The sequence below is a fragment of the Excalfactoria chinensis genome, chromosome 3, assembly GCF_039878825.1.
Source record: "Excalfactoria chinensis isolate bCotChi1 chromosome 3, bCotChi1.hap2, whole genome shotgun sequence".
NCBI lineage: Eukaryota > Metazoa > Chordata > Aves > Galliformes > Phasianidae > Excalfactoria > Excalfactoria chinensis.
The window spans coordinates 57,789,003-57,816,694 of NC_092827.1; the positions used below are offsets into that span (position 1 = coordinate 57,789,003).

Sequence of the window (27,692 nt, forward strand, 5' to 3'; positions counted from 1 at the left end):
CAGCAGGGGAGTGGGGAATCATCTGTTTTGATGGTTGTGGTTAGGACAGTTTTATGCTGCTTCCATGTTTTGCTGCTTACTGTTTTATTAGGTCCTGTGCACCAGGCTGTTCCTAGCTAATTATAGTACTTTTATAAAGATTTAAAAGTATTAAGATGACTGAAACAGAGCCTTGAGAAATGAAGTATCTATGCATGGTAAGTGTACTCTGTGCCTTGTGCACTTCTTGATTTAAGTGTTACATATCATTATGATAGTATCTCTGGTGCTTCAGTCTTTATTTTAATCTTCCTGTACACCTCTCAGTTGGGAGCTACTGTGTTACTCTCTTTTTAAAGGTAGGGAGTTAAAATTGTGAGGAGTTCAAGTATGTCTGTGTTACATGGTGCAGTTTTAACTAACATAAAGTTGTCTATCTATGTACAAGAAACAGCGTTAGCATTGTTGTCTTTGCTGTTTTGTCTCTGAATGCAGACCAAGTGCCAGGTCCTGTACTTTGGCCACAACAACGCCAGACAACATTACAGGCTTGGGGCAGAGTGGCTGGGTGACTTTGGGAAGAAACTGACCTGGTGGTGGTGGTTGGTGGTCAGCTGAACATGGGCCAGCAGTGTGCCCAGGTGGCCAAGGAGGCTGATGGCATCCTGGCTTGTATCAGAAATAGTGTTGCCAGCAGGAGCAAGGAAGTGACCACCTCTCTGTACTCAGCACTGGTGGGATCCCAGTGTGTTCAGTACTCCCTTGCTATAAGAAAGCCTTTGATGTGATGGAACATGTCTAGAGAAAGGCAGTGAAGCTGTGAGGAATCTGGAGCACAAGTCTTATGGGGAGCAACTGAGGGAGCTGGGACTGTTTAGTCTGGAGAAGAGGAAGCTCGGGGAGACCTCGTTGTTCTCTACAGCTACCTGAAGGGAAGTTGTGCGAGGTAGGGGTTAGCCTCTTCTCTTGTGTAACTAGTGATAGAACTAGAGGGAATGGCCTCGAGTTGTACCAGGGGAGATCCATGTTGGATGTTCAGGTGTTTTTTTTTTTTTTTTTTTTTTTTTTTTTTTTTTTTTCTCTGAAAGAGCAATTAGGCACTGGAACAGGCTGCCCAGGGAGGTTGTGGGCTCACTGACCCTGGAGGTGTTCAAGAAATGTTTAGATTGTGTACTGAGGGACATGGTTTTGTAGGGAAATATTGGTGGTAGGTGGACAATTGGACTGGGTGGTTTTGGAGGTCTTTTACAACATCAATAATTCTGTGATTCTGCATTGCTCATTAACTCCTGAACTGTTTCGTCAATTTCAAGTGTCCACATATGGCAATGTGTTCTGATGCAGGTGATGAAGGAAAATGATTTTCCTCTGGTTCTACTGTGGGAAGCATTCACATCAGGATTAAGACATGATTAATTTACATCTGTGCCCTTGTTGTAGTCTCTGGAGCCTAGAGAATAGTTCAGCAGATCTTGTCCATTTTGCAGTGAGTTGAAGGATGCTCTAGGCTACGTTGAATACTGCGGAGGTCCCTATTGAGTGTAATCCTGAAAACATAAGCATGTTGATCCTCCATCTGGGTCCATCCTGTGGTGTCTGCTGCAGAGCAGTGAACCTTGCAGGCCCTGGTTCAGCCCTAAATTCTTCTTTCTTCATAGTGACTCAAGAGCTGCTGTTGTGCAGAAAGTGACAACAGAACAGGTGGAGGCAAGGTCAGTTAGAAAAGTTGTGTGCATAAGAAAAGAGAGCATGGCTTCATTTAGGGTTGTTGAAATACTCCTAATGAGTAGGCATTTGTTGTGGTTTAACCTGGCAGGTAGCTGAACACTACATATCATTTGCTCACCCACCTCCTGCCAGTGCAATGGGGGAGAAAACTGGAATCACCAAGTGGTGGCTGGCTGGCCAGTTCTCCACTGCTTTTAAAAGGTTTTGTTTTGGTTTTTTTTGGCATGGTGACATATGGTATAGGATATTCCTTTGGCCAGTTTAGGCCAGCTGTCCTGGTTCTTATCTTCCTAACACCTTGTGCTTCCTCAACTCTCTCATGAGCACAGTGTGAGAAACTGATATGTCCGTGGCTCCATACAGCACTGCTTAGCAATAACTAAAACATTGGTGTATTATCGATGTTGTTTTGGCTTTAGGAGAAAAACAGCATCATATCAGATACTACAAAGGAAAAATCATCTCTGTCCCAGCTAAAACCAGGACAGCATCTGATGTCTGGAAAGTTTTTGATTGTCTAATATGATCTGTATATGGCAGAGCTGTGATTAGATTGTGTGCTATTTATTTTCTGCTGAGAAAATTGTTACTTACAACACTGAGTTCTTAAAATATTGCATGAGATAGTAGTAAGTGATAGACATGTGGTGATCATTGGCCTCATTTGTCCTTCCTGCTTCACTTAATACCTTTCTGCCCATTGTCTTTGCTGGGTGGACTACCTTGTACAGCCCTGTAAAAAGATGAGTAGCAGCTCAGGTTGCTGCATGCAGGAGTGGCTTATAACAATTGTAATTGAGTCATGTGTAGCTGATACTTTTTAGATCTTTGTGGTATAATTAGAAACATTTGGAACAGACTTCTGGAGCTAGATCAGATTCTTTTTATAGAAGAAAAGCACAACTTTTGTGCTGCTAGCCATGATGGGAAGCCAACTGCAAAATGATGGTTCCCATTGATGCTAGTGGAAGTCAGTATTTGGTAAAATAGCTTGACTTGAAGGTTTGGGGAAGCTTCTTAGACCACATGATATAGGGTGTAGGTGCCAAGCTGGTGAGAATCTTGGATGCATAAAATTGTCTCTTCAACAAGGCAATTGAAAACTGGATGCTGCGATGTAGACATAGGGCCACTAGCCATGCTGTATGTGTGCTTTTAGCATTGTAAGTTTTATCCTGGCATCTCAAGATAGAGTAATGGAAGAGGATTTTCAGCTCCCAGCAGAGGAGTCACATGCCAGACATATCTAGAGACTCTTGTTCAGCTGTCATTTGCAGAAGTACTAATTTCCCAAATTGTGAGCTTGTATGTATGTGTACAGGTTTCACTTCAACTCACGTGAGCTTGGTTGCTGAAAAATACTGAATGAACTGTATGCTTTCTAACCCATGTGTAATTGAGCATAATGCATGGTAATTTTTTTACCCCTCCCCCCCCAAGCTGCTTCTAGCACCTAGAAGTCATGCACACCCTGAAAGCAGTCCCGATGAGGTTGTATTCTGGAAGAGATCTTTGGAAACAAACAGAAGATCCCCAACAAAACAACAAACAACATAAGCAACAACATCCAATTTGTCTAAAGTGCTGAAAGAAGCAGAATCTTGTTACCACCCTACTAAGAGGGTGTAGTGTCTGCTCATGCTCTTGTCTCATAATCAAAAGCTGCTGCATGAAGATGCCAGATGCAGGGCTTACACAGATGTAGGGTTCTCTTCTGCTCTCCTCTGTTCCAATTCACTTTGGAGAGTGAGGCTTCTGGTCAGTTTGGAAATATTTTGGGCTTGTGATTCAGAGTCCTTGGCCAGCTTTGCTGTTCTTTATCTTAGATATCTTTGGCTTACTTACAATTACATTTTACAATTGGGTTTCTTACATTTAGGGTGTTGCACTTGAACTCCAGCAAGTTCTCCACTATTTTGGGAACCAGTGTCATCACTGCATGTGAGACAGTGTGGAATAGTGCAAATGTGTCAAGCAGCTGGTTGTTTGAAGCAATTACTTTCAATGGTTAAATTAATTTAAAAAAAAATATGGGGAAGTGGAGAGGTTTTGTGATTGACTATTTAATTGATAAATCTTGCTTTTTGACACAATCTCTTTAAAAAAAAAAGAAAAAAAATAGTTGAGATGCTTTAGCAATGTGCTTTAAAGTGCCTTCAAAGCTGGTCTCTCCTGTCACTGCAACAATGTTATCAGCACGTTTTGCTTCTTCAAAATCTTTTGTGTCTAGCTTGTGTCTGCCTTCTTGTTCCCCCCCTTTCTGCTCCCTTCATTATTACTCTGGAGGTACACTGCTAGCAGCTTTCACTCTTGCAGCTCTGTGTGGTCAAACATTTGTCTTGCCCTACTTGGCATATCTTTCCTCGCGCATTCCTTAGATGCTAGTTGCTACTTTAAGTAAGATTTTGAAGCCTTCTCTGATCATTTTTCATTCCTGCAAAGCTCTCCTCAAACTCATAATCTGTGATGGCATCAATCTTTGCAGGCACAGCATGATGGCACAGTGAAATGACTGCTGTCAGCAGGCTGGGGTGTTCTTTCTTGTTTTGGTGTTATTTGGTGTGTTTCAAGATCACTTTGGATATGGATTGAGATTTTTGCTCTTTAATCTTGACGCTCTTTTGTCCAGGCTCATGCAAACAATGACTTCTAAAGAGAATAATTGACATAATTGAAGTGGGGAGTAATGTAAGCATGCAAGCAAGGACAGTGTATCCTAGGACAACCCAGCAGTGTCTCCTGGGGATTTGTCCATAATGAAGAGGTAAATGCAGTGTTAGCATTTTTGCTAATGTCATGCAGTTTTCTGTGACATATTAATGTGATTAGCTGGTGCTGATGACTGGTGATTCTCAGGTGCCTGTACTTCTGCCTTCCTGGTGACTGTGAGAGTGTAGTGTACGAGTCATCAGGGTTTCATAACTGTGTAGGAGATGGTCATGTCCATTTGGCAGCTGCATCAGCTGGTGCCTTACAAGCTGCTCCTTGACTAGCTCCTATGGGTGTAGCAGTAATCACAGTATTTACCAGAGTGCATGCACACAGGAGAGATGAAGGTGAGTAATGCACTTTGTTGTAATCAGCCAGAACAGTTCCACATGGTGGTGTGAGAAGGCAGCCAAACTAAATTAAAGGGATCACCCTGTTTCTTCTTGGCAGCCAAGAGGCAGTCAGTTTTGCAATGCTGGTTCTTGTTTCCACTGTGGGAACAGACAGCAGAGCGTTAATTAACAGAGTTCAAGAAAAGGAGCTCTTGTGACTAATGAACTACTCCTTCAACCACAAAAAACCCTGAAACATTAAAACAGCAAGCTCTTAATTGCATGCTGGAGATGAAGGCCCTAGGGCAGGGGGTTGTTGCACTGTATTAACCACATACAATTATCAGACACGTAGGTTTCATGTGCTAGAGATACAAACAAGTAGTGTACAGTGTGCTGTTACTACTTTAAGAAAATAAATTGGCTTTGGGCTTGACTTGTTGAGGTCTGGTATTTATTTTTAGGGTCAACAGAGGCCTTTTTTGTACTTGCTAGGGAGGTACAAAAATTACTCCTACTGTAAAGGTGTTGACCTAGTTTCCCTGCAAGGGACAAGCCATAGAGGCAGTCACTTTACAGTATTTCCAAGGGACAGTATTTTTTTTGTTGCCTGCAGTCAGTGTGTAATTACTCCGCTTAATATTGCATGTGATTGAATACTGTGCTCATCCTAGCTTTTCCATTTTATTTCTTTGAAAATGTATTTATTTGTGCTGTTATGACAGCTGTTTGCAACAGCAAACAAAATGTTCAGAAGCTGGGATGCATAAGTTGTGCTGTTGCTTTGCTAGGGAGTTATACTATATAGTAGCTTCCACAGGTTTCCTTGCCTGGTGGTTTCAACTAAGAGATGGGGAGTGTGATGTACTGAGGATCTGCTCTTTCTCCCTGAGATTGCTGGGCCCAGCTGATCCTCGCTTTGGGAGTGGGATGTGCACTGCTGCACTTGGCTCTCTTAGGCAAGCTGAGTGTTTTTGGTGTCTGTGGCTCTCATTCCAGCATCTTTCACCATGGTTAGTATGTATACATGTGAGAGGGGAAACAGTAGATGAAGCTTAGTGTCTGCAGACAAAGGTGTTGAGGAGAGTTTTACATCTACTAGAGTAAAAATGAACAACAAACATTGGGGTTAAAATGTATGATCTGGGTGGGATTTCTCAGGAGAGTAACTTTGGGTTATGAAGACTTCCATGCTATCCTGTTCACTTGCCCATAATGCTCTTCTCTGGATTGCTTGCTTTTGAGTTATTGATACTTAAATGAAAATAAATACTGTGATTTAAAAAAAAAAAAAAAAAAAAAAAATGAGAAAAGGTGTTGTGCTTACTGTTGTTGAGCCAGAGTGGTTATTCAAAAGTCAGTTAGATGGTCTCTGTTGGGCAAATTTCTCAACTGGAAATTTTGAATAGCAATTTCCTGGTGAAAATGCACTGTTCGTATCCATTCCTTTACCTGATTGTATCATTCTTCTGAATCCTTTCTTCTCTTCTGATCACGCTTTTGCCATAACCTATATTTTTTCCTTCTCCCATAAAGATGTGTTGCCAGCCTTTTTTCTCCTCTAATAAACTTCCCTCTTGTGATTGTATTGTCTTTTATTCCTGCATTTTCTGTGGTTTTCTCTCTCAAATAGTATTTTGTCACATCATCCTTAGCTTGGGTAGAGGCAGCTTCACTATTTCCTGTTTTATGAAAACTGTCAGAGGATTCTGGATTTCTGTCCTCTGTAAAGAAGATGCTTACAGAAGTGAGAGCAAAAAAATAAATAAATAAATAAAAAATTGAGGAGTTATTAGTCTTTGGATTGGGAACCTTCATCATTTTCCAACTTATGGTAGGCAATAGACAGAAGTTCCTGGGAGCCTTTGGTGATGACTGACTGAAAATAAATTGATGCTTCACAGCTTTCTGCTTATGCATTTCTGTTACTTGTGCTGAGGGCACTGCTGGAGTCGACAACAATTTCTGGAAGTTTTGACAGGGAGCACGTGGAGGTGGTGTCATCTTTTCAGAAGGAGACTTAGTTCGGTAACGTTAAGCCATATTTGAATAGAGAGAAACTATCTGAGATTGCTTTTTGGTTGTTATTGCTTTTCCTACAACTTCTTAAAGTTGTTCACATCTTCATTCTGGGGGAAAAAAACCTCCCTTTCCCTCCTCTCTTCTCACTTCCCTCTTCTGTTCTCTGCTCTTTGTAATACCTAATGTTTAACTTGGGTGAAAGTAAGGTCACTACAGTACCTGTAAGTGAAGAACAAAGATGAACAGTAATCAAATGGGCTTCCATAAGTTTGTTTTAAGTGAAGGTCCGTCACTGCATCGTTAACAAACAGGAGTACTCTTTCAAGTTAAAATCAATCCACCAGGTTGTTCATTTTTTCCCTTATAAAATAGCATTCAAAAGTATTGCTCCTGAGTACAGAATACATTGTTGGGTATAATGAGCAATTTCTCATTGTCTGGAAATTTGAGAATTTGATCGCTAGTTGGAGGTTGGCACACACTACTAAGCTTGTGACAAACCAACTTATTTTATGCAAAAATGAATTCTATTTAGAGGAAGGCATTTGATCTCATTAAGTTGCTTAGAAATAAGGCTCCGTAATACTTGAGATAAAGCATGCATTCAAGACAGAAGCTGCCCAGACAGCTATCTTTCAATTAAGTTTGTGATATTTCTGGATTTATTATATATATATATATAAATATATATATACACACACACACACATATATACATATATACGTACACATGTATACATACATACATATATATATATATATAAATCAATCATTTTTAAGAATGTCCCTTCCAACCTGGGTTATCCTGTGATTCTAAGTTCCCTTGCCTTTCAGTTTTATGCAGTCATTATTTATAGCTGATGCAGGTTGTTTATACAAAACGGATACAACTTATAAAAAATGGGGAATGAGACAAAAAAAAAATACTTCTAGGATTTTTGTAATTTGTTGTGTATTTTGAATTATTAGGTCTAGTAAGTCTGTTCTGTGATTAAGGTGGTTAGACCTCCTGTGGAAGAACAGGAAAAGAATATATTTTCATTTTAATCTGGAAAGTTATTTTGAAGACAAAGTTGGAATAAAGTGACTAGACTTTTCAGTCTAATGTTTCAGGGATCATCAAAACTAAGTATCTTCGCATTCTTCTCATCTAGTGTGATGTTGGTCACAGGCCTAAAAAGTTATTCAATTTCTCATAAAACCCTGCATGTACTTCTACTGATAATCTCTACTCTCTGTACCAATTCAGAAAGTACATCAAAGTTCTGTAACAGGCAGTGGGAAACATAAGGTATCTCACGAGTGTCCAGCCATACCCTTGTGGTTATGTTCCTGGGGATGCTAGAGCAGTTCTGCATTCTGGAAAAAGCAGTATGTTCTGTTTCATCTACATAGGCATACATAGGAGTCTCTGTGGACTTTCAGTGCAGCCATAAGGAATGAGGATGAACAACTGGGTTTGATGTGGAGCAGGAACACAAGCTTGTCACTGTGATGCAGAAGTTAATAGGTGACCTTCTGATCACTGCTGCTAATAGATCAGTAGAACTATGAGTTATTTTTAGCACTTAATGTGATGTTTGAGGCTCAAGATCAGGGCCTGTGTGTTAAAGATTACACACACGCAGCTCTAAAAGGTCTAAATTGTGTCAGACTTAAAGAATGCAAACAATCTGTGGGATTAGTGTGTCTCTTGCAAACATGGAACTCAAAGCCTCAAGTCTGTATGCCACTCACTCTGTTATTAGTGAGGCTGGTAAATAGTATTTTATTAATTTAACTCTCTTTTTTCCTTGTGAAGAGGAAACTTCCTCTTTCAGATAGCTTTCAGTTTTTGACATTTTGAGAAGTCTGATCTTGGGATGGTGCTGAAGTGCTTAGCCCATTAACAACAGTAGCATACAATTTACAATTGAAATTATAGGAATTTATAAAGGAAATGGCTCTCTAAATTGTATGGAGTGCTTTGATGTATGGAGATGTTATGAAGATTATTTTAAAATCTGGCTGTGAATTACATTCAAGTGTAATAATCGCAAATTAAGGTGAGGCAGAAAAGTAGAGTCCAGGGAAACTACCTCTTGGTATGTTTAAATTCATATACCTGCTTCTTGGAAAACAGAAGCAAGGAGTTGTTTTAAAAGGGGGAGCAATCTGCTGAAGGACGTACCCTTCGGTAGTGAGTAAAATATTGTTTCACTTTGTGATATTCTGCAGTATGGAAGATAGTAAGATCTGCGTCCAAAAAGTCCAGTCTAACCAGCAACCTGAGATGCAGATGTTTGGCAGCATGGCTGGATTTGAACGTCTTAGGCAGCAAACGTACTTATCCCCAGATACAAAATATTGAAGACATGCTGTGGTGAGTGATGTCATTTGGGAAGGGCTTCATTTTTGTCTGTCAGGCACCAGCAATGCAGAAATCCTGTGTCATAGAATCATGGAATGATTTGGGTTGGAAGGGACCCTTAAGATGATCTAGATCCAGCTCCCCTGCTATAGGCAGGGACACCTCCCACTAGACCAGGTTGCTCAAAGCTCCATCCAGCCTGGCCTTAAATGCTTCCAGGGAAGGAACATCCACAATCTCGCTGGGCAACCCGTTCTAGTGTCTCACCACCCTCACAGTAAAGAATTTCTTCCTAACATCTAGTCTAAATCTACTCTTTTCCAGTTCAAAGCCATTTTGCCTTGTCCTGTTACTACCTGCCCTTACAAAAAGTCCCTCCTCAGCTTTCTTGTAGGGCCTCTTCAGGTACTGGAAGGCTAAGATCTACTTGGAGCCTTCTCTTCCCCACTCTGAAAAGCCCCAGCTCTCTCAGCCTGTCCTTACAGGGAAGATGCTCCAGGCCTCTGATAATCTTTGTAGCTTTCCTCTGGACCTGCTCCATGCATTCTGTCTCCTTCCCTTCCTGCCACAGCATGTAAGGAAGTGCAAATAGCATCACCAACTGTACCTTTCAGGGCCATGCATTATGTGCTGCTACCTTCTGACCCACATGGTGCTATACTCTTCACAGTCTCCTACATCTTGTGGAATGCACTGCCTTTTGTCCAACATCACTCCAGTTGTTAAAGGATCTTCTTTTATTCAAGTCCATGGTGCCAAATGCAGTCCTGCAACCTTCCAAATGGCACCTATATATTTTCTAAAATCTTTGCCTTGCTCTGTAATAATTCACTGCCATGCTGTGTACTTGTGTCTTGTGATGGTGTATGTTGTTCCACAACACAGAGCTGCTGTCTGCAGCATTTCTCTGGTGTTCTGGTTTACCTCCCTGAAGATGTTCAAGCACTACCTGATCACCTGATGGGGCTGCTTAATCACCTCTAGTTTGGCTCTCTGTCACTTGGAAGCTTCTTTGGTAGCTGTGTGGTGGCATTATGCACATGCAAAATAAGAGAATCAGGGACATTTTTCACTCAGGGTGGTGATGCACTGGAACAGGTTGGTTGTGGATGCCCCATCCCTGGAGGCATTTAGGGCCAGAATGGACTCTGGGCAGCTTGATCTGGTGGCTGGAAACCCTACCCCACAGCAGGGGGGTTGAAACTTTGAGGTTCTTTTTAACCCAGGCCATTCTATGATTCTGTGACACTGGGAAGAGGTGGGATGGGTGATGGGAACACTGGGGCTAAAGAATTAATCTTCAGCCATACAGAATGACTTTCCTAATTCCATAATTTCCTCAGCTTCCTGAGCTTCTGCCTCTAAGGGCTTAAATGATTCCATATCCTGCTGTGGGTGAAGCTACAGTATGAATTTCATTGAAAGAATAAAATGAAAGTAAGTTATTTCCATTAAAAAAGTTTGGTTCTTGTAATCTTGTGGGTGACTTTATAGCTAGCACTGGGACTGTGTTTTAAGTTTAATGTAATTGTACTTCCATAAGTAACATGGTAAAGTATTTAAAGGCTTGTTTTGGGTAAAAGTTCTCATGTATGAAGTGTGTTAGAATATTGATATAAAAACAAAACGAAAAACCAAATTCAGCATGGTTGGATGTGTTGGAAAATTTAGGGAAATATATTTCCTTGTGGGTTTCATTGATTTGGTGAAAAACATTTCTTTTGAAAAGAAACGAGTTTCTGAGGTGAGAGTGTGGACTTGTTTCTGAGAGTCAGGGTGCTGGGCTATGTTGGAGCTGGAGTGGTGACTGGGTTCCTGCCTCAGTTCTTGTTGCCATCTAGTTGCAGAAGAGACAGATGCTATGGAATGCTCATGGGTGATTCATTTCAGAGGTACTCAGTCCAAATATTGTGTATAGGTGAGAGCGTGTGACAAAACAGGTTGATTCCCTACAAAGCCTGTCACTGTGTGGAGCTGTGCAGAGGTCAGTGAAAGAGCGCAATGGACCTACTCTGCAAGAAGCTGCAAATTCACTTTTGAGTACAACTTGAAAATGTGTTGGTTGACATGTTTTGATATGTACTTAATATGAAGAAAAAGTGAGTTAAAACAGGCTTTAATGGGATGAGGAAAAAGTCACAGTGGAATCATCAACTTTCCTCCACTTCTTGCTTTTGATTCTTCTGCTTCCTTTTGTTTCCTGATGGAGGAAGACTCAGTGGTTCTTTGAGCCTCTGTGTATTGGAAAGCAACATCTGAGCATCCAAAATGCGTTTTTCAAGCCTTAGATGGAAAAGAACCTCTGTGCTTAAACTTCTGTAAATGTTTCATTGCCAAATCTCTGATGCAGAATTTATGGACAGCACTTTATGTCACCAACAGATTCTAAGATGGATTCGTTTATTCTGATGTACTTGGAACTTGTCATTTGAGTGGAGTAATGAGGCAGCTGATGTATGTTAAGTGACTTCCACTGACTTAGTAATACACATTAGTTGCAAGCAACAAAATAGGATGGAAAGAATTTTCCAGAGTGTAAGATGGATCTGATGGTATTTTTAGATTAATAAAAAGAATCCTCTCATATATTTCCCTTGGTGCCGACACTTAGAAGAAAGAAAGATGACCCTCTGCTAATGCATGCATGTGACTTTAAGGCCTTGTTGAGTGACTGTTCTTTTACCGTGATAAAGGCTCCATATTTGCTGACACTGTTAATTGTATCTTTACGAGGAGAATGGTTTTATTGGATTGTTGCAAACATTAAGCTATGTTCACTGGATGTGTTTGGTGTCAAGACTTTGAAATGGTGGAAAATTATTCTTCTTTACCAACAATTGTGAGATTTTTTAAATTTTATTTTTTATTTTTAGCTAGTGTAGTAATCTTCTACAGAATGGGGAGCCATCATAATTAAGCTTTGTGGATTTACAGGCCCTTTTTGGGGGGGATGGATAAATTGATAGGCAGGTATAATCTTAAAACTTATTTGGAAAAAGCAGCAAAATATGGATCATGCTTGTGAAAGTGCTTCCATAGCAATTGAGAGCTATTCTAAACCTAATTTGATTACAGCTATTTTAAACACAACCAACAGACAAACAGACATGCATTTGCATGCATTTGTATACTGGGCAAAGAAATGTTTTCTTGTTTCTGTCTGGAATGCATAGTACTACAAAGTAGTATATAGTCTAGGTGCTACATGGGCTTCTATAATAAAGCTCCAGAAGTGTTTGGTTACAGCTACAGCATACTGCCATTTTGTTTGGGTTTTTGTTTTGTTTTTCTTTTTTGCCTTGCTCATGCTGTAATATATATATATACACCTGGGAATGAATGCAAGTTGCATCTTGCCACAAGTAGGATACTGCTTTTACTATGAAGTCGAGGAGGATGTTGTCAGTCATGTCCCTGAAGACAACTTGTGGTATTGGCTCAGAAACTACTTGGGTTTGTCTACCTAGGGCATGTGTGTTCTCTGTTTTAATATGTTTTCCATACAACTGCTGAATGTTGAGTTTCATAGCATATTTTGTTGAAACTTAAGAGTGCCAGGTCTATCTGCGGAGAACATATGGGTAAGCTCTGTTTTCCTCTTGTTAATGTAGTTTGCCAAACAAAATCTGCTACAGCGTAGAAAGAATGCCTTTGCCAAATCTAACTGGTCAGTAAGTGATGTAGTTCGTCCTTAAAAAAGGAAGACCAAGGTGTGAGAAGTGTTGTGTGAAGCTACAGCATCTCAAGAAACTTTTCAGATGCATAACTGTGGTGTAGGCAGAGAATATACACCAAAGTGAGCAGGAAAATATGATGTACATCACGCTTTTCTTTTTTGCTCATCTGTCTTCCAACTTTCTCTGGTCAACAGTCCCCTTCTGGTGGTGGTTGGGATTAATGAAGAGTTAGAGCTGAGATGCTGCCAGCTGTTTGAGGTCTGAATGTGAGCCCTAATTATTGTTCTCATTCTTCTTTCCTGGAAACTGGTTCTTCAAGATGAGCATTTGCTGTTGAACTGCTGTAGAGCCTGGCTGCCTGGGGCCGAATGGTAAATCCTTAACAAGAGAACCACTGATCCCTTCCTTTTTCTTCTCAGTTGAGTCAAAATTTCAACCTTAGGGGCCCAACAGTACTTAATGGCCTAATACTGAGAGGTGAAGCCAGTTCCATAACCTCAGGAAGGTCAATGAGATGAGCTAGTGTGATGTGGGTGAAACCTGATGAGGCTGTGGCCTAGTGCATGCAATAGGGACCAACAGCTGCATGTGTATCTTCAGTCTAGCTTTGCTGATGAAAAACATAACTGTATGTTATATCCTGACCCCATCTGCCTTCAAATTGTTGGGAGTATAATGCAGTAGACTTTAGTTATTTTTTTTTCTTAGTATTGTCTAATTCATGTCTAGAGGGAATAGCCTGCTGGGTGGAAAAAGCCTGTATTTTCTCACTCTGTAGCTGTGGCATGGTGATTTATTTTTTTTAGTATGTTGAAGTATGACATGATTGGCTTATGCGAGCTTTTATGTCTTCTATAGGGAGAGATTTTTCTGGTTAAACCTGTATTTCATCTGGATTTTTTTTTTTTTTTTTCCCAGAAACATGACATGCCAGCACAATTAATTGTTCAATTTCTATAGCATTATATTTTAATCTTGTCTTTAATTTATTGCCTTAAAGCAGTGTTGTAATAAAAAAGCCTCAATGGAAAATAGGAGAAACACTTTTTCTTTCTTCTAAGCCCTTTTTTTCATGCCTTTTCTTTTGAAGGAGAGCCATGAAAAAGGTAGCAAGCTCTGCTTTAAGTTCTATCTTTGCAAGTAAATACCACTTTTAGAGTTTTAGTTTTCATCTACTACAGAATTGCTTTCACCTCAGTTTCTTGCATGCTATCACCTATTTGTGTCAAGTTCTTGCATTCCTGGTACGAGTTCACTCATTTTTCAACTCAAGATGCAATTTCTGAATTCGTTCACTCTTACAATTTCCTGTTTACTGTTCATGTCTCCAGTTGAACTACAACCTATAAGGACAGCTGTGCGATTTGATGTGGCATATGTCCCAGTATTACCTGGATTTAAAAAAGGAAAGTAACATTTGACTTTTGGGAGAAATTTTGTGCTGCTATTATACTAACATGAATACTAGCTTTAAATAGGGAAGAGGTAACAGCTCTGTTAAGTCTTTGGGTGAAAGTAATTCAAAGGAAGCTGCTATTTATGTTTGGTGCTGTGTGTAGTGCAATTACAGAAGCGTTGTATCCTGTGCTATCTGAATGCCCCATTCTGTGCCTTTGCCAGGAAGGAATGTGTTTTAGAGGACTGCACAAAAGACAATATTGTGTGTTCCCTTCAGTAGGTTCCCTCTGGTCTTCAGTCATTTCTTTTTGTCCTTCAGAGTCAGATGAGACTTCTGTGGCATTTTCTTTAACAAGCCTGCTCACCTTCCCCTGAACTCCTATGGATTTTGATCACTCACTGCATAGTGTTGTGTGAAGAGTCACTCTTCATCGCTTGCTTGGACCAGTTACATACTAGCTTCATTCTCTCTCCCTAAATCCTGCACTGAAAGTTGAGTCTTTCTGTGTTATTTTGCCACTTGTGGTTTTATAGGTCTCGTGTCTTTTCTTTTTCAAAGACTCTGGTCTTACCACCCATGTCTGCTTAGTTTCCCGAAAATACTTTGTGAGGGAAATCTTAAGAAGGTAGCACTGGCTTTTGTAAGAGATGTTTTGCTCTGTGAACTTTCTAGTTAAGCAAGTATGTGGACAAAGACTGTTTTCACTCCTTCTTAGTCTTTCACGTTGTGATTTACACTGTGAAGTGTTGAAGCGTGTAGTTACCCTTCAGTGTCCAGTCTGGAGCATGATAACAGTGCCTGCTGGAAGGGTTTCAGTCATTGATTTTGTAGAGAGGGCTGAAAATAGTGTTGATAGGCCTCCTACTGTTCCAAGATTGCCTGCATTGGAATGACTAAGGCTTAAAAGTGGTCTCTGTAGCCCTTCTGATCAGGATGGTGTACAACTCAGATTTTTCCACAGGTTCCTGTGTTACAAGGCAAAGCTTTCAGGTTTGAATTTGAGAGATGCTAAGGGGTTTATGGATGGATTGGAATGGAATGAATTAATTTACTTTAAGGTATTTTGAACACATCTAAGCAGTCAGTTTTTGCAGGCAAAATGTGTTCACTGGGAATGCTGAAAATAGGAACATGCTGAGAAGAAGTCTTTCTGTGCAAGTATCAGGCATGGGTGATTACAGAGGGGACAGTAGAGCATTCATGATCAAAGCTGAATGTATTGCCCTTCTCTCTGTCTGTCCTGTTGTGACCTTTGTGAGGGAGTTGCCCTTTGCATCCCTGCTGGTGGGGAGAGGCCAGCAATTCATCTGGTTCCATCCCTGCTTAACAGAGTGGGGAAGACAGGAAGCTTTGAAGCTATTGTTGCTGTTCCAAGTGATGTCTGTTCTCAGCAAACCTATGCCGAAGTTCTGGTGAGACAACAAGCATGTCTGCTTGGTTAAGATGCAGGTGATTAAACAGAACTGTGGAAGAAATGCTTTTTGTTAACTATGTGAGGAGAACTTACTTTATGAACGAGTTATTTTATGAAGGAGAAGTGATGCTGATAATAAGAACCGTCATGTTAATCAGTTCTGGTGGCGTCCCCCCTCCCACCGCACACCCTCAAGCCATAGGTATGTTAGATGGTGATAGTGCTATGAGTGATTGTGGAAGAGGAGGAGTTTTTACTTTTGTACATTAGACAGTATTTCAGGGATTTTCTTTTTTTTTTTTTTTTTTTTTTTTTTTAATCTAAGGTCTCTAAGCTCTGTCCCTTGTAAGTGGCTCAAACAAAATGATAACTAGACTTTTGTTTTGAAAACTTATGGAAAGATAAATGCTTGAAGTCATAGTAGAGAAACGTTTGGGGATATAGGTGCTAGAAATCAATTCTTACTTAGAGCTCAGTTTATTACTAAGCTAGGTTTCTATTGACTGCTCTAGAATTATCTTTTATTATATTAATGGACATTTAATTTCTTGGTGAAGTCATCACCAAGCAAAGTGTGTAATACTGTAGGAAGAAAATGGCATCCATGGTGTTAGAGTGGGGTGGGAAATGTTCCCACATTCTTGAAAATGATGTGTTAGTCTGTTTTCTTTCTCCTGAAGCTTTCTTTTAAATTTGTTCTTCACCCTTACTTGTTCTACTGAGTTCTAGCTTTTCTCAACTGTCTTGCAGACATCTTCCTTAATTTCATCTGCCTTAATTTCATTTTCATTTAATTTCATTCTCAGGTGATGGTTCACCTGCTTATGATGAACTAACATATTCCTTTTTTTAGATGTTCATTTCCTGCATTGATAACATCTTACTTTTTCTGTAATTAATTCCAGTCCTGAAATAGTTAAAGGAAATGAAGAGAGGAAGCTATCGCAATGAGTTATAAAGGGATATGGAACATAAATGATGATATAATGGAGTATGTCAGAGACTCTTACATAATTGATGGTCTTTCAAAACTGGGGAGAATGGATTTGTGTGTGCAAGGATTCTTTTGAGACTAAAACTGGCAACTGAGGAGACCTTGGAAGGAGAACTAGCATAAACTACAGCAAGAGTAACTTTCTTAGTGGGAATGGTCAAACTCTTATGACTCTTGAATGCGTGTGTTTTTGAGGCACTGAGGCAAACTGATTTTGTCAGTCCCTCTTTGGCAGTGTTTTAAGGTCCTCAGGAGTCCTTGTTGGGCTGAGAGGCGCAGCTAAACCCTGTAGCTACCATGAGACACCAGCTTCTGTGAATTTAGTAAAAAAAAAAAAAAAAAAAAAAAGTTGCTCAGTGAAGAAGAGGTTGACTATATGTTAATAAAGCTCTATTTCCCTGAAATGATGAGTGGTTAATTCCCATGGTTAGTGCTACGAGGAAGGGAAGGTCTTGCCCTTTCTCTGTTCAAATGACTTGTGTTCTGCCTGCTTCCTTATGTCAGCTTGGGCATTTTGAATTATCCTTAGGATATATTCTAAAGCTAATGATCCCAGTCATGGTCCAGTTTTCCTCACTCCCTTGCCCAGTCTGTCTGCACCTCTTTTCATCACAGTCGTGTTTGAGTATATAGGTTCTCTGGCCTCATAAGAGAAGAAATTATGGGAGAAGGGGGTGGTGAGGGGAGGAGGAGGAAAAATAAGGTGGATCAGCTGGTCTTGAACCCATGACTGTAGTATGTTAGTTAACTGATTTTTATTCATTTGTTGTGGGCAGGTTAGTTGCCAATGTCCAGCACAGAAGGTGAGTGGAAAACGTGACAATCCTCAGTGACTGTGCTGGTACCGTCTGTAGTATTTTGGTAGTCAGATGTGTCATTGCTGAATGGTTGATTTCTATCACCAATAGAAATGTTAATTCTCTCCAAATAGTAAGCTGATAGTTATGGCTTGGATCCAAACTCCTCTTTTTACCCCTCTCAAAGTTATTTTTTACTCGCAATTCTTATTCAAAATAACTTTCTCTAATCTTGGAAACAGAGTGAGATTGCTATCAGTGTAAATCTGTAAGTGTAGGACACATTCTAGTGTTTTTGCTTGAATGCAGGGTATTGAATATCTTTCAGAATGCTCTGCACAGTTGTGGAAGGTTATTTTAGACAGAAAAGTCTAGACAGTTCTTAAGATCTATTGCACATCTCTACACCTGCCAAAACCTGTGAGGGAGTTTTGTGCAAATTATGTTACTGCTCCTCAAAGTCTTTTCATAATACAAATAACATTTATTTCAATTCAAAGTCACTGTTAGTAATGTGATAAAACTTGGTTACCATTGCAACTGGTATTTATTTCCATTTTCCTTCATTCTGTACTAGTTATGTAAATGGAAAAGCTCTTATCTTTCATGCATGGTTTTCATTTACGTGCATGAAACAATACAAAGATTTCTCTTCAAGGTGCAGTTGAGATGTGTTTTTTAAACACGTGTAGAGCATCCAAAGAATAGTTGGAGATTTCAACAGGGCTGTTAAGTGGGCAAAGAAGATAAAAGTAGATGTCTTTTCCAAGGCTAGAGTCTTAATTGTATTTTTGAAGAAATAAATACTAGAAACTATTTTCTTGCTTGAGCCTGCTAATGTTGACCTGATTTATTGTGATGTCTGAATTTAAATCAGTAAATATACTTAATTTATATCCCAGCTACCTTTTTGAGAACAGAATAATTGAGAAAGTAAGTCCTGAACTGTTGCAAAATGTAACAGACAAAAAGCAGCTTGACTTCAGCACGTTTAGTCTTGCCTGTAACCAGCCACTATATTCTGTCCGCATAAGAAGGTGGAAACATCCTATGCAACTTAAATGTTGCTGTTATGAGGTACCCATTGAGAACACCAACTCGGAAAGTGTCACTCTGAGTAGACTTCTTCTGGAGCTTTTAATTCATTTAGGTTTCTTTGAAGCTATCTAGATTTTGTCTTGCAGAGAAAATACAAGGACGAATATGTTTGGAAGAAGAGAAAAATAAGAAATGTGTTGAAGTTTGTATTTCAATGCTGACTTTTAAACTTGATTTAAGTATTATTTAGTTAATTTTGCAGCATGGATTTGAGTCATTTTTCCTCTATTCTCCTTTCTTTCTCAGGGAAATGGAATTATTATTATGATTATTTGAATGTTCAAGTATTTCATTGATAGAAAGTTGTACAGCGTGCCATAAATGTGGTTGCAGTCCCAATTAAAATGCTTAAGTCTTTTTCTGTGTGTTTCTAAGAGAAAGTAATAAGGCTAATATTAGTAAGCTCATCTTAAACCATTAGTGAACGCTTGCCATAAGTGTGTGGGTTTGTCTTCACTTCCTGCTTTTTATAGTTTTGATCACTTAATCTTAAATACATTTGTCTGAGCAGCTGTGCCCTTGTACTGACTATTTTGAATTAACATTACAATGATTTCTAAAATTATTTTGCTTTGAAAACAGTTCTATTGTGTGATCACAAAAGTACTGCTTTTAAGTATATCAATGAAAAATACATTTTAGAAGAAGCAAAGTTGTAATAGACCTTTGAGAACAGACTAGCATGAATTAAAAGGAAAAGAAAGCAAACAAATAAAAAAATCCCATAGACAAGCTGAAAGACATAACTGTATTCCTTGGGGGCTATATACAGTTTTAACGTCTCATGTTTTAGCACCGAACATTGAGTCAACACACACTAAGGCTAGAAGGCAAAAGCGTGTCCATGAAACTTGAAAAGTAAAAAATTTATTGCATGCTAACAAGTGTTTTATTCTAGGTGTTTGTGTAGTATATAATGGGAACTATGGGCTTTCAATGGCAAATGATGGGAAACAGTGGTCTGCAAGACAGCATTAAAAATTGGGAATGCCAAACATGTGCTCTGTATGTCAGCCTTGGTTGAGAATTTGCTTTAAAAAAAAATAAATTGTTAAACAATGAAGGCTAAATGGTTTTATTATTTTTCCTGGGAAAAGAGTTTGTGTAGCCTGAGGGAGAAATTGGTGCCTGTGGGAAATAGAACACTGGGCTCAATTTTCAGGATTTATGAGGCCTTGCCAAGACAGATGGAAAGAGAGAATGCACCCCAAACAACTGTAGCTCTGGGATACTTCACTCATCTTGAATGCGGGATTTCACATTCATAATTATGCTTAAAATTCAAGCTGTAGACACCAGTAGCTCTGCACGTGAAGGAGTCAAGCCTGTCCAGCCTGATTTTCATGTGTTGCAATAATGAAGCTTACATGAGACATATTAAGGGGTGACTGTTAAGTCCCAAGCTGTCCATCCTTATTAATTTCTTGGTGAGTGTTATAAAGGCAAGCGATGTGTGCTAAGCATGCACCAATGAGAGCTCTAATCTTCTGTGAGCAGACAGTGCATGGTAGTAGTAATGGCTTGTCTTGCCCTTAGGAAACGAACAGTTTAGATGTGAGCCCTGGGGCCCCCTATGTGATTTGTCTTGACTGCTTTCTTGGCATGTGCTGGAGTGCTTGCTTTCCAGGCTGCTTCTACTACACTCTGATGGGTTGAACTGAGTACATGTCTCCTGTCTATTGTTTCCTTGCAGTTCAGAATGCTATTGGTGTTTCTCATATTCAGCAGTCCATCTCGATGGCTTCCTCTTCAGCCAACCCTGTAGATAAATGTCCTTTTTATAGTTGCAAGTTCAGTTTTTAAAAACTGATTAGTGAAGTTACGTAGTTATTGTAGATGTTACAAAATAGACTCCAAATATGTAATCTGAATCTTGTTTATGTCAACTATTTTTAGTAAATGTGATACATTTCTACCTAACAAATCTAATTGGATCTTTTCCTTTTGCTCTTGTTAATATGCTGGAGCAGAATAGTACTTCGTCTTTAAAATAACACAGCCACCCATACGTTTTCCCCTAGACTGCTGTACGCAAAATCTTTAAGAACAGTCAAAACAAGAAGTATATATGAAGAAATACATTTAACATGTGCAATTGAGTTAAATGGAAGAAAAATCCTTTCTCTAATCAGTTTAACCAACAAAGGAAGGAGAGGTACAGTAGAGAAAGCAGGATCATGCAATCATAATTTAAAGCAAGGATATTGATGTGACAGATAAAATGCTCTTAACTGTTTAAAAAACACTTTGTAGCTACAAAAATAAATTAAATTTCTTATAGATGTATGCTTCTAACTTACCAAGGGGGAAAGTGCAATTGATTCAAGAAACTGCAGGGGCTCATAGATCAAGCGAGTAGTGAGACTTGAGGCAAACATCATGTTGGTTGCTTTGCCTTTGATTTGTTCCACTTTCCTATCATCATTCAGCTGTTTTATTTAGAAGTGGATGGGGGACTGTGGGTTTTTGTTCTGTTTGTTTAGCTTGCATTGGGCAAGATGTTGGGTTCTTTCTTGCCTCATACTTATCATTGTGGTTTTTTGTTTTTTTTGTTTTTTTTTTTTCCTTGTTAACTATTTTTTATCAACGCTTTTCTTCATGGTTAGGGTTACGTTAAGGTCTGAATCTATTCATGTCTCTTGCTGGCTTTGCTTGTGCTGACACTGAAGAGACATTCTTATCTCTTTAGAGTAAACGGGTCATGGATTGACTTAGGTGACCCCAAGATCCTCAAAATCTGCATACTCCATATCTGCGCCCCATTGGAGCAACTTTTAATCTTTGATCTCACTGCAAGTCTCTTTCATAACTTGACACTAAGTATTGTCTACAATTCCATGTGTGCCTCTTGTTTTTTAATGGTGTGGGGAGGGGAAACAAAATACAGAAATTGTAATCACGTCCCCTTCTCTTTCTCTATTGTGCTTTGTTAGGCCTGGATGATTGCCTGCAGCAGTACGTCCACAAATTTGAACGAGAGAAGATCAATGGTGAACAGCTGTTACAGATTTCTCACCAGGATCTTGAAGATATGGGTATCACACGGATTGGACACCAGGAACTGGTTTTAGAAGCTGTGGATCTCCTGTGTGCACTGGTTAGTTAAGCAGTGAACAGATAAAGAATTTCTTAAAATGCTTTTCTTGTTGAATATCTAAAGCAAGTCTAATGAAATCAGAATGCCTTTCACGCTTTCTTTCTGTTGTGCCTTATTACAAAAGAAAGCAGTAAGTGTTTAATTCCTGCAGCTTTGTGTTATAGCTCTTTGACTTTTTCCTGATTCAGTTGCATTTCTAAAGAGAAGCACTGACTGAATAGTGTGGTGAGATCTTGTGGCTTCTGGTAGTGAACTGTGATTAAAATTACTATTGAGTAGGGTGAATTTGTTTTAAAGGATGGAACACGTGCTGTTGGAATGACAGACATTAGTGATTTTTCACATAGACTGAAATGAGGATAGGGCAAGATTTTGTAGTCTGCATACAAAGTAAAGAAAGTGCTCTTGAAGTAAGGGATGTTTTGATTACTAAGTAACTGTGCAAGTTCAACTCATTGGATTTGGAACGTAAGCTGTTCCTCTCTCTTACCCATGATATATTACTGTGCAGATGCTTTTAAAACAAACATACTCTGAAATGAATAAGTATATTTCAGGTTGTTTTGCTATGCAGCATCACTGCTGCAGGCATTATTTAAAAGATGTAGTTTGGATACAGTCTTGAATATGTGTTTGATGTAGTGCAGTGAGTGAGCACCAGAGATATTATATACAATGACATCAGTTGGAGGAGGGCAGAGGCTGCCCTGTGATTTCTTGGCCAGCATTGGCCTGCCCTCTGTTTGTCAGACACGTCCTGCAGCAAAAAAAGCATGTTCTTCTAAAAATGGTGTCTTTATTGCCTGAGTGACACATGCTCTATGTGCAGCAGGGAAGTGCTATGGACATCATTTCTACTGATAAACTCAAAGATATTGCATAGTCTATACTGAAGGAAGTGTGTTTAATAAAATAACGGTGCATAAACCAAAACAATTCCCAAAAAGTTGCTCTTGTAAAAGAAAATAAAACTTTTATTTTCTTTTCAGTATTTGATAAGCAGTTTTTATTTATTTATTTTATTTTAAACATCTAAAGGAAAGCTGTAATAAAGGATCTGAGTTAGCCTGCATGTGATTCATGTGGCAAGGGATAATCTATCAGGCAAGTGAAGGAGTCTGGTGAATTACTAAGTGTACTGAGTGTACTGTGTACAGTCCTGACTGATATAATGGATGTGGCAGCCCTCAAAGGCACTTTTTTCTTCTTTTTTCTTAAAATATTAGAATAAAATGAACAAAGCTGGATGACTGCCAGAACCTAAAGCTGTGTTTTATCTCCTACAATTTCCTTCTAATTTCCTTAGTAGACAAAAGTTTTGACCTCGGTCTCATTTCTGGAAATCCTTTGTGAAATGTAGTTCAAGTTAATGCATTAGACAGAGTTTACATATTGTAGCTATTGTAGCTATTGTAGCTATTGAGGGTGACGGAGCACTGGAACAGGCTGCCCAGGGGGGTGGTGGAGTCTCCTTCTCTGGAGATATTCAAGACCCGCCTGGACGCCTACCTGTGCGACGTGGTGTAGGGAGCCTGCTTTGGCAGGGGGGTTGGACTCGATGATCTCTAGAGGTCCCTTCCAACCCCTATAATTCTGTGATTCTGTGAAATATCCTTGTTTCCCTTTAAGAAGAGGAGGAACAATTTCTCTATTTAAGCTGTGCTCTTTGTCACCTTCTACATACCCTTTCCCTTCAGTTTTTGGGATAATGGTAGAAAATCAGTGTTGATTTTTTTGTTCCCAAGAGATGATGTGTCTTGGATTCTAGAGGCAGACAATTTTTTTTCTTTTTAACATTGCCGTCTCTTTTCTTTCTGTATGAGAGAACAGGGGTTTCTGTATTCCACTGGTTATTACTTCTTTGAAAGTGGGTTGGAGGTATTAATATGACTTTGAATTTTTTTTTTTGTGTGTGTGTACGTGGCGACATTTCCCCATTTTTTTGTGAGCTTTCATTAGAACCAAAGGCACTCAGGAACTCAGCTTTTCTTTTCACTATGGTTTTGGTTTATACTGTAAATACGTAGCACTGACTGGGCCAGCCTGAGGTAAGACTTTGAACATTGTCTGTTTTGGTGATAGGTAGAAGCACTGTGGGTGTTCTGGACATTTCTAAGCTGTGGAGTTCTTAAGAAAAATTTACCTTTTTTGTCTAGTTCTCAACAGTTTCATTCAGATTTGGTTTCCTCACACTGCAAGAACACTTGAGACTCCAAAGGCAGTGAAGTAGCTGTCTTTGGAGCATCTTCCTCATATGGTAATTCTTCTCAAGCATTCACTTTTTCCAAACCCGCTGGGTTGACAGGGGAAAGAATAGTAGTGTGTTCCTTGAGGAAGTATACCAAATACACTTAGATTTTATAGGGATAGAGACTCCTATGTGAGTTTCTACCCTGTCAAGCTGAGAATGTCTGCAAGTTATGATGTTTACTGCTGCAGTATAGCTTAAAAAAACTCAAATCTTTCTCAACTGGTTCAGTTTTTAGAACGTTTCTTAATCTTTCCTTAGCAGCAGCATATGCAACAAAGCTGAAACTGAGGAGGCAGCTGGAAAGGGTGTCGTCAGGGATAAGAAGTGAAGATTTCTTGTGAGCTCACATTTCTGGTGCACTTGAGTTGGTGCAGTAAGATTTTTCTGAACAGTTGTTGAAGACCTATTGGAAGACTTAAGGAATTTAGAGAACATATAGGAATTGAACTTCCAGAAGGGGAGAAAAGTAAACAAAACCAAGCCACATTGGTATGAATGCCTCCATCTTTTTGTGGTGGCAGTATTTGCTTGAGTGAGGAAAGGAATGGGTGAAAGATATTTGTTTGTTGATTGAACTGCTTGGTGGGAAAGGAACGAATATACATAAATATGCTTTTTAAAATTCACACAAAACCACAAAAAGGAGGGGTAGTAATCTTGGAAAATAAGCTTTCTCAGCCCATTTGAATAAGTGGGACAAAAAGGAATAGTGGTGAAACTGAATGTTTACTCACTGTTCCCTGATGAGTTGCCTTGCCTGTTTGGGCTTAATAAACATAAAATAAAGCAAACATTAATGGGAAATTATATGCAAATAGAATTACTTTTAATGTGCTCTTTGGATTAGATTTCTGGATCTTTAACTACATTGTCTTATAGGAGCTAGTTTTTTTGCTTCAAATTTTGTTTTTTTCTTGAAATTAGAATGAAGATTGAATGAGGATATTAATTTTAATTAATTAAAAAACAAAACCAAGCAACAAAAACTACCAAAAACATACCAGAACATATATATATATATTTTTTTTTTCTTAGCTTTGTACCTTTTAGTAATACCATTAAGAGTAATGCCAGCATATTAGCAATGCAGCAATGTATAACCTCATACCAGGAGGTCATCCTACCAAGTAATGTGTTGTATAAGCTATTGAACAAGCATTCAGTCTGTTTTTATTCACTTTTTTTCCCAAGCTAGTTTTTAGCTGGATCATCCAGCAAATCTTGCTCTTCACACTGAAGCATGTGAAGATGACTGTGAAAAAGAAGGTGAATAGTGCCCCTTGGCAACAGCAGAGCTCTAGGTCAGCCCAGGTCAGCTGGGACTTGACTGCTCTTTTGACTTTGGTTAACCACACTTTATTTTTTTTCTTTTATTTCAGTGCCTCGACCTTGAACAATTATTTGGTCAGTGTACTATTTCTCATTAAATATAATGGGGTTTGGAAAGAGCGTGCTTTTGTGTGCATGCTCTCATGTGCACTTGCTCTCTTGTGCACCTGTGCATGCTCTCTCTCTTGTCATAGTCCCATGTGTGGCTGCTCAGGTTAATGAGTAGCAGGCTGGGAATGTTTGACATAAGGTGTTCTTGACCGTTGGCTTCAGCTTCTGTTTTGATTAGAGTAACTTTGATATTTTAAATTAGGAATGAAAGGAAAATATAACCTGCTGTGGTTCATGGGCAACATCTAGAACCTTTTGGTTACTTAAATAATAATCTGTTAAACAATATAACCTGTTATTTAGAATGCTTCAGAAAAACTTGAGTTTTACGTGTCAGCCGTGTGTTGCTGTGAAGGCATGTAAGGCTGTTGGTGTGCTGCTATAGGATCAGCATTCCTGTGTGTCCTGAAGTGAGGCTCCTGCTCTATGTCAATTAAGTCAGCTGCCACCTCCCTCTACCCCCTTTCCATTCTCTGATTAGTATCCTTTCTGCTTGCACACAGCTGATGGTGAGGTGAGACACTTCAGGGAGCTAAACCAACTCAGAGCACAATACGATAAAGAAAGGAATAGTTTTATTAAGTGGTTTGCTGCAAACCAACCCTTCAACAGACTGGACAACCAAGAGTGACACTGAAAATGAAGAAGAAATAACTGGTTATTTGTGGAGTGGTCAAGATAGTGTCAGCTTGGACAGGATCACAGCCAGAGCACGTACATTTTTATTTTATTTTTTTACTACTGCTTGTTTTCTCACTTTGTCAGTGAATAGAAAAATGTGCACAATGGCAAAGTTATATCTGTTGAAGGAGCATAATGTTTTCTGTGTGTTAGAGAAAACAGGTCATCTCCATTGGAACGGAGGTGGTTTGAGTTGTGATGACCCCTTTGTTCTTGAAATGTTCATTCCTCAGGACAGATCTGAAGTTGAAGAATTTGATATCCTGTATTGATGAGCTGTAATGCTCACTGTTGTGCTGAGTGGACATAGTTCTTAGCCAGCACATTTCCTAAAGCGTGAATTGGTTTTACAGACATCTCAGTTGCCCTCTGTAGTATCTCTGGAAAAAGCTTTAGGAAGGCTTTGTGCAGCAACTGCAGTTTGACCGTGGTGTACCTCATAAGAGACTGCTGAGCAGACCGGCTGCAGTCATAAGGTTGAGGCTTTGTATCTCCAGATTAAAACCTGTGTTGCTGAAGTCCACCTGGAAATTGAGATCTACTTGGTGGAGTTAGGTTAAAAACTATCTGGACTGGAAAAGTCATGCTGGGCTGATGACCCACTGTATAAATAAGATGAAAGAGGTGTGGTGAGAAGAATGTAAATATTTTAGAACAAAGATGAAATCTAATCTGATATACCAACAAGTATACTTGTTAAGTGCTGGGGCTAACTCTAATCACGGACATCTACAAAGCAGTGAGCAAAACTTCTTCACCTGAGTGACTGAAAGAATACTGGAGATGCTTTTAAAGACTCTCTCAAGTTCTGAACAGAATTAAGTTGTTTGATTAGGTTGTTTTACTACTCTACAGGGGAGAAGAAAAAGAGAAGTTGTATTTTCTGTCCACTTCTGGAAGGAGAGAGGCCAGCATCCTTTACTTCCAGTGTTAAGGGGGGAAAAAAAGCATTCTTCCAAAAATAAAGTAATTTGCAATGTCATGGAACAGAGGAGGGGAAAAACAAGTGACTGCAAGAAATGAATTTGAACAATATTCTTGGGTATTTTGTTAAAATTAGAAGGTGGTAAGTTTACACATGGTAGTAAGCAAGTACTTTAACATTGTTTATTAATCTCTATCTTTCCCAGTCTGTGATCCTGAAAAATTTAAGGATATCCTCTGCTGTTGCAACAATGTTTTGTTTTTGTTTTATTGGATATATCCTCTTGACCCCTGCTTCTGTGCGGGAGTACTTCCTTGCCAAGAGCCTTCAGGGAAGGGAGGAGGATATGTGGATGACATCCCAGTCAGTTCAAGTTACATAGGAAATATAGGTATTTTAAAGGTAATTTGGCTCAAATCTATCTTTGCACAGATGTATTTTTGAGCAAAGATTTTGTTTAATCTATTAACTTTCTAAAGCACTCTAGCTTTTATTATGAGCCTTTGATCATGGCAAGAATGGGGCCATAAGCAGGCAGCGTGTCCTAGCAACAAAATAGTCAGCAACATCCTGAGAGCATGGCCAGGAGTTAGTACTTGTCACTCATTTTCCCCTCTACCTCCAAGTACAGAGGAGACATTGACAATACTAAAGCAGTTCAGTGGAGGGCCACCAGGTTGGTCAGAGCAATCAGACAGTGCATCAATTTGCTTGAGAAGTTTGTGCAGAGATTTTTGAGATTTTGAAGGCTTGATTGGATAAAAACTCATAGCAACCTGGGGTGTGCTTAAAGCTGAGGC

The 27,692-nt window shown here is 39.3% G+C and overlaps 1 protein-coding gene across 2 annotated transcripts in view; it reads left to right on the plus strand.

Moving 5' to 3' along the window:
* CNKSR3 (CNKSR family member 3) overlaps positions 1 to 27,692 on the plus strand; it is a 139,394-nt gene that overhangs the window by 10,105 nt on the left and 101,597 nt on the right. For both annotated transcript variants that reach the window (XM_072331638.1, XM_072331639.1), the window contains exon 2: positions 21,432 to 21,595. In XM_072331638.1, the coding sequence (XP_072187739.1) occupies positions 21,432 to 21,595 (164 nt within the window). The remainder of the gene's footprint in view (positions 1 to 21,431; positions 21,596 to 27,692) is intronic.